Raw genomic sequence first — 12,349 nt, forward strand, 5'->3', positions numbered from 1 at the left:
GTAAATATTTTTGTAGTTAATTAATAAGTAGTGTAATTTATTTATAATTATGTTGTTAGAGAAATAAAACAATTTGAATGAAAACAATAATTTATTTCAACAACTATCACATCACTATGTATTTATTACAACTGCTCTGAAAACATTGAATATAAACCTGTTTTTACATTATATCATTTGGAATAAACCAAATCATTACAATTTCACCTCTGTTGCTTATACTTTAAGGTCGATATTTAACTGGCTAGTTAGTTATACTTGTCAATAGAAATGGTCAAAAAATATACACTTGATCATAAGTTAATTTGAAGTTGAAATAACTGAATTAAATATTATTTTAATTAGATTTTTGCCCACTGCTATTGACGAATTATATATGACCGTCTGAACTATCATATTTGAACCTGCCTTGTTCAAAAATCAACACATTAGTAAGTTGCCGACAAGATTTTCAAAATGGTACCGTCTGGTATTTTCTAATACCGGTACTGACCAAAAGTACCAATGATATGAAAAAAATCTACAAATGATTATATTGTACCTTTACAAAGGCAGTTTTTTATAGTAGTTCGTCGTTAATTTCGTCCTTTTACAAGTAGGTACATAATTTTACTGAGACGCAGATATTTGAAAGAAATGAAACGTTAATATTTGGCTATACTATGATATTGAGTTTTTGATGCGTCTGCGTTCAGTGCGCATTGACATATGACGATCACTATCGCGAACAGTACCTGAAACAATGTTGGATCATTAATTATTATACGTGAGACATGTGTGTGAGTGTGTGTGTGTGTGTGTGTGTGTGTGTGTGTGTGCTCTCACGTGGCTACAGGAAGTCGGCGCCCACTCCGAAGCTGATCCCCGGCTGGGCGATGTCGCCGCTCCGAGCCAGGACGGGCGTGCAGTAGTTGAGCTCGAGCCTGGCCACCCGGCCGAGTCTCAAGGCCACGCCGGCGTGTGTGTGTGTGCACTCACGTGGCTACAGGAAGTCGGCGCCCACTCCGAAGCTGATCCCCGGCTGGGCGATGTCGCCGCTCCGAGCCAGGATGGGCGTGCAGTAGTTGAGCTCGAGCCTGGCCACCCGGCCGAGTCTCAAGGCCACGCCGGCGTGTGTGTGTGTGTGTGTGTGTGTGTGCACTCACGTGGCTACAGGAAGTCGGCGCCCACTCCGAAGCTGATCCCCGGCTGGGCGATGTCGCCGCTCCGAGCCAGGATGGGCGTGCAGTAGTTGAGCTCGAGCCTGGCCACCCGGCCGAGTCTCAAGGCCACGCCGGCGTGTGTGTGTGTGTGTGCACTCACGTGGCTACAGGAAGTCTGCGCCCACTCCGAAGCTGATCCCCGGCTGGGCGATGTCGCCGCTCCGAGCCAGGATGGGCGTGCAGTAGTTGAGCTCGAGCCGCGCCACCCGGTCGAGTCTCAAGGCCACGCCGGCGTGTGTGTGTGTGTGTGTGCACTCACGTGGCTACAGGAAGTCTGCGCCCACTCCGAAGCTGATCCCCGGCTGGGCGATGTCGCCGCTCCGAGCCAGGATGGGCGTGCAGTAGTTGAGCTCGAGCCTGGCCACCCGGCCGAGTCTCAAGGCCACGCCGGCGCCGCACGACACGCGGACGGCCGTCAACGCGTCCCAGGGCGACGCCCCGGACTCCTCTGTCAACAAACAAAAAAACAAAATTAAACCCTTGACTAATTGTTATCAAGACAACATTTCACTACAACTAATAAAACAAAGTCCCCTGTCTGTTTGTATGTATGTATGTTCTCGATAAACTCAAAACTACTGAAGTTTCATGCAGTTGCGATAGGCAGACACTCATATTGGCACGTCTGTGCATATTGAGTGATCAGCACATTTATTGTAGATCTTGCGCCTCCATTCGATAAGGGATTTCCTCTTCTGTCACGTAAAATAATTATATATAAAGTTAGAACAGCAAGTATTGGGAGGATTAGAGTGTACAAGGTTGGAGACATTACATCCATGTAACCCGTGTACTGTTTGGTGTATCAACCCTCCCACTCCAGCGCTCCACATATTACATGGCGACCGTGACAGGACCTATCAATAGAGTGATTCTTGAGGAAGGTTTAGGTGGATAATTTGTTAAGGATTACCCGTGTGAAGCCGGGGCGGGTCGATAATTTCGTATAAAGAGGAGTAAAAAGGACGGCATATATGTCTACCAACCTGGGGAAGCGAGACAGCCGCCGGTGACGAACACATGGGACCTGAACAGTTCCCCCAGTCCGCTTCGACCGGGTCGGAAGGGGAGGGGGGTGTACACGTGCACGCCGCTCGCCCAGTACATCTAACACTAGGCTACATGAATACAACAGAGACAGCAACAGGCACGGTACCTGGGGAAGCGAGACAGCCGCCGGTGACGAACACATGGGACCTGAACAGTTCCCCCAGTCCGCTTCGACCGGGTCGGAAGGGGAGGGGGGTGTACACGTGCACGCCGCTCGCCCAGTACATCTAACACTAGGCTACGTGAATACAACAGAGACAGCAACAGGCACGGTACCTGGGGAAGCGAGACAGCCGCCGGTGACGAACACATGGGACCTGAACAGTTCCCCCAGTCCGCTTCGACCGGGGCGGAAGGGGAGGGGGGTGTACAGGTGCACGCCGCTCGCCCAGTACATCTAAACAGAGAACACACTTTAAATTCTTAAAGTATTGAAATTTTAAATGGTTGTCTAGAACAGATCGCTTGTTCTGTAATTTCTTCCCGGTCATTTGACGTTAGATGGAACTGTCTTCAAAAGTAAAACGAAACGCGTATAATTTTGACAATCTTTCCTTGAGTATAAAAGCGGGGCCACACTGGTGATTTGCGAGCGAGTTGAAAGCGAGACCCGTTCTCCCCGCAGTTATTCAACCTCATCGGCGAGCACATAATGCGCAGAGTGTTGGAAGGTTGGAAGGGTGGTATCCGAGTCGGTGGTCACCTTATCAACAACTTGCGGTTTGCTGATGACACCACTATCATTGGCGCAAACGAAAGTGAGATAGCGGAACTGCTGGAAAAGTTGGAGTCCGTTAGTGTGGAGTACGGATTAAGGATAAACCGGAACAAAACCAAACTGATGTTTGTCGACCGAGCGGGAAAATCCCAGAGAACGTTCGAGTTGCGCGAACTAGAGTCTGTAGAACAGTTTGTTTACTTGGGATCTTTGATTCGTAATGATGGAGACTGCGAGAGAGAAGTGGTACGTCGAGCTCAGATTGCAAAGGCGGCAGTAACGCGCCTAGAGAAGATATGGAGGAATCGCAACATCTACCGCAGTACAAAAGTTAAACTAATGCGTACACTCATATTCTCTATCTTCCTATACGCCTCCGAAACATGGACGCTGAAAGCTAGGCTAAGGGATAGGATTGACGCATTCGAAATGTGGTGCTGGCGTAAAATGCTGGGAGTGTCATGGACTGAACACCGCACCAATGCTTCAATCCGAAGCCAACTAAAAGTCCTCACTCCTCTCTCTGTAGTCTGCTTGCGGAGAGCTTTCTTTCTTTGGACACGTGGCGAGACAAGAATCACACAACCTCGAGAAAATCATAATGATTGGCCGTGTCGAGGGAACAAGAAGTAGAGGCAGAGCTCCAACTCGCTGGACGGATCCTCTCCTGGAGGCAATTAATAGTGGCACACAGTCCGCACTTCATCAGGCTCAGAACAGAGCAGCCTGGAGACTTCTTATAGATAGCGCTACTTATGGTGGTCACGACCCTCAGCTGTGAGGATAACGACGAAGAAGTGAAAGCGAGACGAGAGCGCAACGAGTTCGCCGCGAGCGCACAAGGAGTTCGCCGCGAGCGCGCAACGAGTTTGATCCCTCGGAGTGTAGTGGCTCCTCCAGGCTAGTGTCTGTCTACTCACCTGGCCGCCTAAAGCATGAGCATCGGTGTGAGGCCCGGCTCCTCTGGACCTGAACCCCCGAAGAGTAGTGGCTCCTCCAGGCTAGTGTCTCTCTGTGTGTCTACTCACCCGGCCGCCTAAAGCATGAGCATCGGTGTGAGGCCCGGCTCCTCTGGACCTGAACCCCCGAAGAGTAGTGGGTCCCCCGAGGAAGAAATGGTCAGCTATCTCTGTCCCGAAGACATCATGGAGGACGCCTGCAGCGCCGGTCACCTGCAACACCTGGAAACAATGTTGAGTTACATTTAGGAAGCCTGTTGTCGGCACCCCCAATGGTTATTGACACCCCATTTTTAGCTAGCTATGCAGATTATTTTGTGTTGTCTATCGTTTATTAGTAATAATGATTTATTGAATGTATAATTAAATACCGAGAAACACTTATTTCTTACATTTTACTTCCTTCCGACATCCGATATCGGATCGGACAATGTGAAAACGCTCTAACAATGGTAGACATACACCAATGATTCGCACAAACCAATGATTGACACTTCACCAATAGTTAATAGCTCCTCAATATTTGGCACACACCAATGGCCGACACCTCACCAATAGTTGACACCCCATCCTATAGTTGACACCCCACCCATTTAGCTAACTAACTAACTAGCTAGTTGTAGAGATGACTCACGACATTCTCGGCGAGCTCGTGGTTGGTCTGAGCCTTGAGTTCGCTCTTGAGATGAGCCACCCCGCCGCCCAGCCCGGCCACCTCGCTCGAGAACTGAACCCACGCCCCGCGGGTCGGGAAGATGGGCTCGTCGCGGTGGTCCACCGACACGATGTGGCGGATCACCGACTTCATTTGAGGACCTGGTTGAACAAAATAAGTCACTGACATTGAGGTACCTACACAAAATTAGAAAATAAAGTATTTAGACTAAATACTTTAATATTTGAATTAGGATTTCGTTAAGCAAACTATAATCGCATACTTCCGACTCTGCTATTTATTTTGCAGCACTTTAGAGAAGTAGGCCTTAGGGGAGTTCATTGTGCAACACTTTAGGGAACTATAATGAGTTTGACTGATAAATGAAACAGAACAAAAAACAAACCAACTTGTTAATTAATAAATGTCACATGTATATGCTCACCGCTGCTCTCCCGGATCTTGAAGCTGGTGGTCTTGCTCAGCACCGACGTGTCGCGGACCACGCCCTCCCATTGTAGTTGGTGCTTCGTCTGTGAACGTGTCCAATAACAAGTGTCACATGAATATGCTCACCGCTGCTCTCCCGGATCTTGAAGCTGGTGGTCTTGCTCAGCACCGACGTGTCGCGGACCACGCCCTCCCATTGTAGTTGGTGCTTCGTCTACAAATGCAAATTCTGGCTTAGGCAATGACTTGTTGATTGTAATATAGAGATAAACTCTAATGACGTCATTACAAGCTTTTACTTAAGTTGCATTGTATGTTGTACCTAACTATGTATATTTTATTTGTACGGGTCAAATCTTGCAAGTTAAATTTGACCCACTTCCCGGTTTCCGATAAAGCTGAAAATTTGCATACGTGTGTAAGTCGGGTGACAATGCAATATTATGGTACCATCGAGCTGATCTGATGATGGAGACAAGAGGTGGCCATAGGAACTCGAGAGAAGGCCAAAGGTTTGGTGCCATCTTTTCAAGCGATGGCGTCATACCTTTGGCCTATCCTCTAGTAGATGGCGATACTTTTAGACATTTCACAAATTTAACACATATCAGTGAAAAAATAAGGATCAAAGTCAAATAGCGTTCTAAAAGTGTTAATTATTTGTGTCAAAAGATGGCAGTAAATGTACTGACTACATAATTTACTTTGACAATATTCCTCTAGCTAGTCTAAATTATTTTTGCTATGAGTATTAATTTATAAAGATACTCACCGCGGGCGAAGTGTTAAAGGCCACCCCGAGCAGCAGGCCGCGGTCGAGCAGCCTGTACCCCGACCAGGGGTACTCAGAATTCTGCTGATACACCTACAACAATCAAAAACACCAACATTTTACGACAAGCATGACGTCATAGATAACTAACGTATGGTCGCGGTTATACTGTAGTTGGAAGAGCCGCGGTATCCTAGAGAGTACTCTAGGATCTTATAGTATATTATACCTGTGCTGACAGCAGTGGCGTCCTGGGTTTGTGCGGGTAAGGTTTGGTCGCTGTTATACTGAAGTTGGAAGAGCTGCGGTATCCTAGAGAGCACTCTTGGAGCTTACGTTATCATATCTTTAGCTGCGCTGACAGCAGTGGCGCCCTCTTGTGCGGGTAAGGTTTGGTCGCGGTTATACTGTAGTTGGAAGAGCTGCGGTATCCTAGCACTCTTGGAGCTTACGTTATCATATCTTTAGCTGCGCTGACAGCAGTGGCATCCTCTTGTGCGGGTAGGGTTTGGTCGCATTTACACTGAAGTTAGAAGAGCCGCAGTATCCTAGAGAGTACTCATGAACTTTACCTGTGCTGACAGTAGTGGCGTCCTGGGCTTGTGCGGGTAAGGTTTGGTAGCCGTGATGCTGAAGTTGGAAGAGCTGCGGTATCCTAGAGAGTACTCGGATTGGATGCGCTCGCCGCGGCCCAGCACGTTCGGCATCTTTACTCCTGCGATATAAGTCTAGGTTCATTAATTTGTTTTGACATTTATATTATATGAGTTGTAGATGTAGGCGTCAAGACCGCTAAGCTTAAGTGGGACTGGGCTGACATGTCTGCCGCATGCACCCAGAAAGGTGGGCCAGAATGGTTACTGAGTGGGACCCTCAGAACACCATCGAGGGCGCAGGCAGACCGAAAAGAAGATGGCGGGACGACTTGGACGCATTCTACCCCAAATGGTGGGAAAATCCCGATGACAGGGTCGAGTGGAGAAAACGAGAAATCCGTGCGCGTTTGTACTGCCTATTTATGTTATTTCTGTGGGAATGGGGGAGGATTGTACTGTGGAAGTAAGTTTTTTACTCAGTCGAAGTTAATTAGACTGACCTAGTACTAGGTTGCCCTCGTTCTCGGAGACTGTGGTGTTGATGCCGCCCACGATGCGGGACAGCTCCTTCACTTGGAACGTCACCTGAAACAAGATCGCCATATTAACTCACATTTATAGACGGGTCTCAAGATGGGGCTCGAGATGAGAGGATGATATAAAAGATTGCAGGCCCACTCTGGAGGAGAGAAGCAGCAAATCGGGCTGCTTGGACGAGATTTGGAGAGGCGTATGCCTAACAGTGGGTAAGCATTCTCGCTGAGGAAGAAGAAGATAGACGGGTCTATCGCGAATTTATTTTATTACCTTTAAGGCCTGTGCAAACCGGCTGCGTGTGCGTGACGTGCGCGTGCGGCGTTGTAGTATACAGATCCTTATGAGAGACGGCACACCGCTTGCGTGACGTGTGCGGCTCCAACATTTTAGCGCACGTGCACGTCACGCACACGCAAGCCGGTGTGCACAGGCCTTTATTCAGTTAGCCGCGACCACGACCAGTAAAACCTGTGTCGAAACGTCGGTAAATAAAAGTAAAAAAATAAATTCGCGATAGACCCGTCTATAAATGTGAGTTAATATGTGTCCAAAACGCGAAAGTTTTAAATATTAAGATCACCATACTATATCTACTGTATTATTCGAGCAAGTGTGATGAAATAGTTATTTACAATACAAGTGCGATAAATTGTTATCGACACGAATTACGAATTACCTTTTCGCACGTGTATTGTACAACGTTTTACAGTACATATGGCCCTTTAAATTATCGACATACGACATACAATCGGCGGCGGCGGCGTGTTTTCGGCGTAAAATCGGCGTGACCTTGACTTTCAGGTTTCTTAAGAAAAATCATTAATTTGTTGTTTTTCTTGAAAATTTGATCAATGCTGGTCAGTGAACTACGTATAGTTTGAATATGCTGCGAGTAAAATATGGTTTGTAAACGAATATAGGATAGGTATACTAACTTGATTTCCCTAACACTGGCTTGCATTATGAAGTTACCTGGTCCCAATGACCTTCGATCCGATCTGTAACTCTCCCGTTTTCTCAAGCTTTCCATGGCTTGTCCTATTAAGACACACTTTAACAAAACAGAACTCCACATATCCTTGAGATTTGTTACACATAGTGGACTGCTATGGCTTCTTTTTAATGGTTTTGTTGTCGTACAAGCGCCAGGCTCACTGAGACGTATCTTCTTTCTCGTTATCTCATTGCTGAGGATCGTGACATGTAATTTGTCTCCATTTCATGCGTTCATAAGCCGTATGGACTGCACGGTGCAGACTGCCGTCTCACACATGCTCCAACTCGAGCATGTTTGCCATTCATTCGGCTTTAAATTCATGTGTTTCTCCACATAATACGTTGGATAATATGTCCGAAGAATCTAACGGCTCACTCATGGCATGTTGGGAAGAGCTGAGTGGCGATATAGAGCTCTCTGAGAATGGAGGGGTTTGTTCTCCTAGCTGTCCAAGGTATAAGCAGCAGTTTTCATTCGTTCGTTAACACTAGACGGTGAATACTTAGGATTGCTCATTTACTTTAATTGGTATGTCAAATAGTTTCTGCAACTGGCTATTCAGTTTCATTTAGGTAATTAATAATTGATGTTTATTTGACAACTGGAGCATAAATAATACAAAAAACCATATTGTAATCGAAAAACCAACTTGGAATAGCTAATTAACAACACTCAAGGTCACGCCGATTTCACGCCGATCATTTATCGGCGGCGGCGGCGTGGTCAAAAAGCCCGGCGGCGGCGGCGCGCCGGCGCGGCGCACACGTCTAAGCGTCTAGCTACCGCACTAGGGTGGTAAAGTAGCACCATATGTACTGTAAAGGATATTACGAATAAAGTACCTATACAATAAATAACACTAACATAATCTTATTATCTTGTACAAAAAACTCGATCTCCTCTTGAATAAATTGATTGCTGTGCCCTACAGGGTGTCATGTTGTACACAACTCTATGCAATAGGTTAAGGTATAATGTGATATGCAATAAAGATTATGAGTATGAATGAGTACTCACCTCGAGCCCTTCGGGCGTGGCGCCGGGGCCGGACGACACGTCGATGAGGACGGCGATGTCGCGGAAGCACCCCATCGCGTCCAGAGCGGCGCACCTGCAGTACCACATGTGTACTGTAAAGGATATTACTCACCTCGAGCCCTTCCGGCGTGGCGCCGGGGCCGGACGACACGTCGATGAGGACGGCGATGTCGCGGAAGCACCCCATCGCGTCCAGAGCGGCGCACCTGCAGTACCACATGTGTACTGTAAAGGATATTACTCACCTCGAGCCCTTCCGGCGTGGCGCCGGGGCCGGACGACACGTCGATGAGGACGGCGATGTCGCGGAAGCACCCCATCGCGTCCAGAGCGGCGCACCTGCAGTACCACATGTGTACTGTAAAGGATATTACTCACCTCGAGCCCTTCCGGCGTGGCGCCGGGGCCGGACGACACGTCGATGAGGACGGCGATGTCGCGGAAGCACCCCATCGCGTCCAGAGCGGCGCACCTGCAGTACCACATGTGTACTGTAAAGGATATTACTCACCTCGAGCCCTTCCGGCGTGGCGCCGGGGCCGGACGACACGTCGATGAGGACGGCGATGTCGCGGAAGCACCCCATCGCGTCCAGAGCGCGCCGCACCTGCAATAACATTAGGTTAGTTTATGGTGCATACACACTTCAAAATTTGAACAGCGGGGTATTTGGTAGCAAAGCTTTACAGGGGGGCGACAGCTAAGTCTGTACTAGCATGGAACATTTGTATTTATACTGTCTATCCGTGCACGTCAGCTGTACCTTATGTGCGCGCAGTATGACGTCTTCAAAGTCTGTAGCATGGAATAAGTCGTCCACCGCTCCCCGGATCACGTCATCCTTGGTCCGGCTCAGACCGTCTACATGGACTCGGTCAACCCGTGCCTGCAAATAACAACTCTTTTGTCAAAAATTACATTTTTGAATTACATTAGAGATCGGCCGAATATTCGGTAGTCAGCATATTTTTCAATGTTCGTATTCGGCCGAATAGTTCGGTTCGAACTGCCGAATATTTACCGAATAAACAAATTCTGTTTTAGGGCGTCCGCTAGCTGGCGGACTGGCTTTTTTTCTCATTATGCATTCCCGGCCGGTCCAGAGAGGAAGTAATATTCGGCTTAGTATGATCTGAAAGCTATGATCCAAGCGAGCGCGAGGAAAAGAACCCACGAGATGGTCTGATGTTGTGAAGAGGGTGGTTGGCGGCAACATGCAGTGCGTGACCCATATGGCCTATGATCGCACACTGTGGAGACGGAAGCATACATGGTCACGATCCTCACCAATCCAAAGAAGATGATCTGCACCGAAAATTCGGCCGAATATTCGTATTTCGCAAAGTCCATATTCCGCCCATCTCTAAATTACATACCAACATTGCAAGTAAGGGATCATCCATTAATTACGTCACACGAATTTCTAGGTTTTTTGACCCCTCCCCCCTCCTTGTCACACTTGGTCACATTTTGCAAATCCCTCCCCACCTGGTGTGACGTCACATTTTAGGCAATTTTGTTTTCAACGAAATCGGTCATAGTAACTCGGCATTATTTTTTTTAATGAAAAAAAATTTTTGGTAAAAGAAATATTAGTAATTTTATAACACAAAACCAATTAGGACCGAAAATTACTTCCAAAAACTCATTTAACTGTACAGCGAATAAAAAAATATAAATCAGTTTTCTGTTACTGATGAAGTTAAAGTGACGTCACAATGTTTGTGACTCCCCCCTCCCCCATGTCACAACATGTCACATTTTCTTGACCCCTCCCTCCCCCTAAACGTGTGACGTAATTAATGGATGACCCCTAAAATAAAATGTTGTAAAATGCCTCCCATAAATATATATTATGAGACCATGTCGCCAGCTGATAGGCTAGGGGGGGGCAGCCCGATACCCGATGGCCAAGGGCTGGGTCACTACTGACAGGTTAGGAGGCCACATAAGTAGTCCGTTACCCGCACACCGCCGAGTTTGATGCTGGGCCGCTGGATGCTAGGCTCTTCCATCTCCATGGGCTCTTCAACTCCAAACTCAAACAGGTTACTGCCCAGGACCTCATTGTCACCCTGCCCGTGCTCCGCCTGTAACAGATATTTTGTTAATAAGACTGCCATCCTAGTGTGCCATACTAAAGTTGTAAGATCAGGGATGTTGCGAATATTCACATCCGCATCCGCATCCGCGGAACATCCGCATTATTTTCAACATCCGCATCTGCATCCGCATCCGCATAAAATCGATGCGGAGCATCCGCATGATGCGGATGTCGACCAAGTCGGTAACAGGAACGTATTAGCGGCGGCGCCGGTGGCGTAAGTGCTAGGTAATTACGTCATTATATATAACGAAATCGTCTAGATCCCGAAAATTCGGCCAAGTTTCTGTTTATTAAATAAAACGCACCTATATTCTTGCTCAAATACTAAACGTTTGGTTTTTTTTAAATAAATAATGCTAAAAATGTAATATTTGACGTTTTTTAAGTACCAAATCTTGACATCCGCATCTACAGATGTGAGGCTTTAAATATCCGCATCCGCATCTGCAGATGTCAAAAAATCTGCATCCGCAACATCCCTGTTGTAGATGTAGGCATCAAGACAGCTAAACTTAAGTGGGACTGGGCTGGACATGTCTTCCGCATGCACCCAGAAAGGTGGGCCAAAATGGTTACTGAGTGGGACCCTCGGAACACAATAGACGGTGCAGGCCGGGGTTCAGGCAGACCGAAAAGGAGATGGAGGGACGACTTGGACATATTTTAACACAAATGGTGGGAAAATGCCGATGACAGGCTCGAGTGAATACAATGAGAAGAGGCTTTTGCCCAGCAGTGGGACACCAAAGTAGGCTAAAAAAAGACTGCCATCCTTATCTTTAACGCTTATTACAGATTTAGCGTTCTTCTTACTTCGTACAGATCACTCGTTTTTGTCAGGAATAGTTCTAAGTATGTCTAGTCTCTGTATCTAGCAGAGATCGGCTACCGGTATTTTTTGTATGGGTATTTTTTCGTTCTTTGTTAATTATTTCTTTTCTAATTGCCAAATTTAGCAAATAAAACATGATTTTCGAACACAAATTGGAAGTTTCTTTCTAAATAACCTTGCAATTTTCGTACGAGAATGTATCGACTTATATTAACCTTACCTTTGCGTGTACTGTTCCCATGATGGAGTTTTTGAATAGTTTACTATTTACGAACGATTAAACTGGCCGTGTTTTTATTTTTGAAACATAGAATTTTTATTTTGAATTACATAAATATTGCGGACTTGACACAGCAAACGGCATCGGCGGAGACACATGGCAATACTGAATGCTGTCAGGTTGAAAAGAAAAGTTATGGAAAAGTTTGAAAGGCCG

General features: G+C 46.8%; 1 protein-coding gene and 1 long non-coding RNA gene across 2 annotated transcripts in view; both read right to left on the bottom strand.

The window, feature by feature from the left end:
- The window catches only part of LOC134803834 (uncharacterized), a 103,878-nt gene that overhangs the window by 72,066 nt on the left and 19,463 nt on the right, over window positions 1-12,349 (bottom strand). The window lies entirely within an intron of this gene.
- Window positions 114-12,297, bottom strand: LOC134803817 (sorting and assembly machinery component 50 homolog A). Its single transcript, XM_063776654.1, has 13 exons — window positions 12,134-12,297; window positions 10,939-11,064; window positions 9,738-9,860; window positions 9,486-9,581; window positions 6,903-6,987; window positions 6,379-6,521; window positions 5,807-5,899; window positions 5,161-5,248; window positions 4,564-4,745; window positions 3,999-4,151; window positions 2,529-2,649; window positions 1,303-1,650; window positions 114-734 (listed from the first exon to the last, which is right to left on the bottom strand). The coding sequence occupies exons 1-12, from the start codon at window positions 12,152-12,154 to the stop codon at window positions 1,466-1,468; spliced, it is 1,416 nt and encodes a 471-aa protein (XP_063632724.1). The 5' UTR covers window positions 12,155-12,297; the 3' UTR covers window positions 114-734; window positions 1,303-1,465.

Source organism: Cydia splendana, chromosome 27 (assembly GCF_910591565.1).
Source record: "Cydia splendana chromosome 27, ilCydSple1.2, whole genome shotgun sequence".
Lineage (NCBI taxonomy): Eukaryota > Metazoa > Arthropoda > Insecta > Lepidoptera > Tortricidae > Cydia > Cydia splendana.

Excerpts from the sequence above, each read along its gene's own strand:
- LOC134803817 (XM_063776654.1), bottom strand. The coding sequence starts at position 12,154 with ATGGGAACAGTACACGCAAAG. Across the intron at positions 9,861-10,938 it reads TCAAACTCGGCGGTGTGCGG|GCACGGGTTGACCGAGTCCA; the intron begins GTAACGGACTAC and ends TGTTATTTGCAG. Across the intron at positions 1,651-2,528 it reads CGGCTGTCTCGCTTCCCCAG|AGGAGTCCGGGGCGTCGCCC; the intron begins GTACCGTGCCTG and ends GTTTGTTGACAG.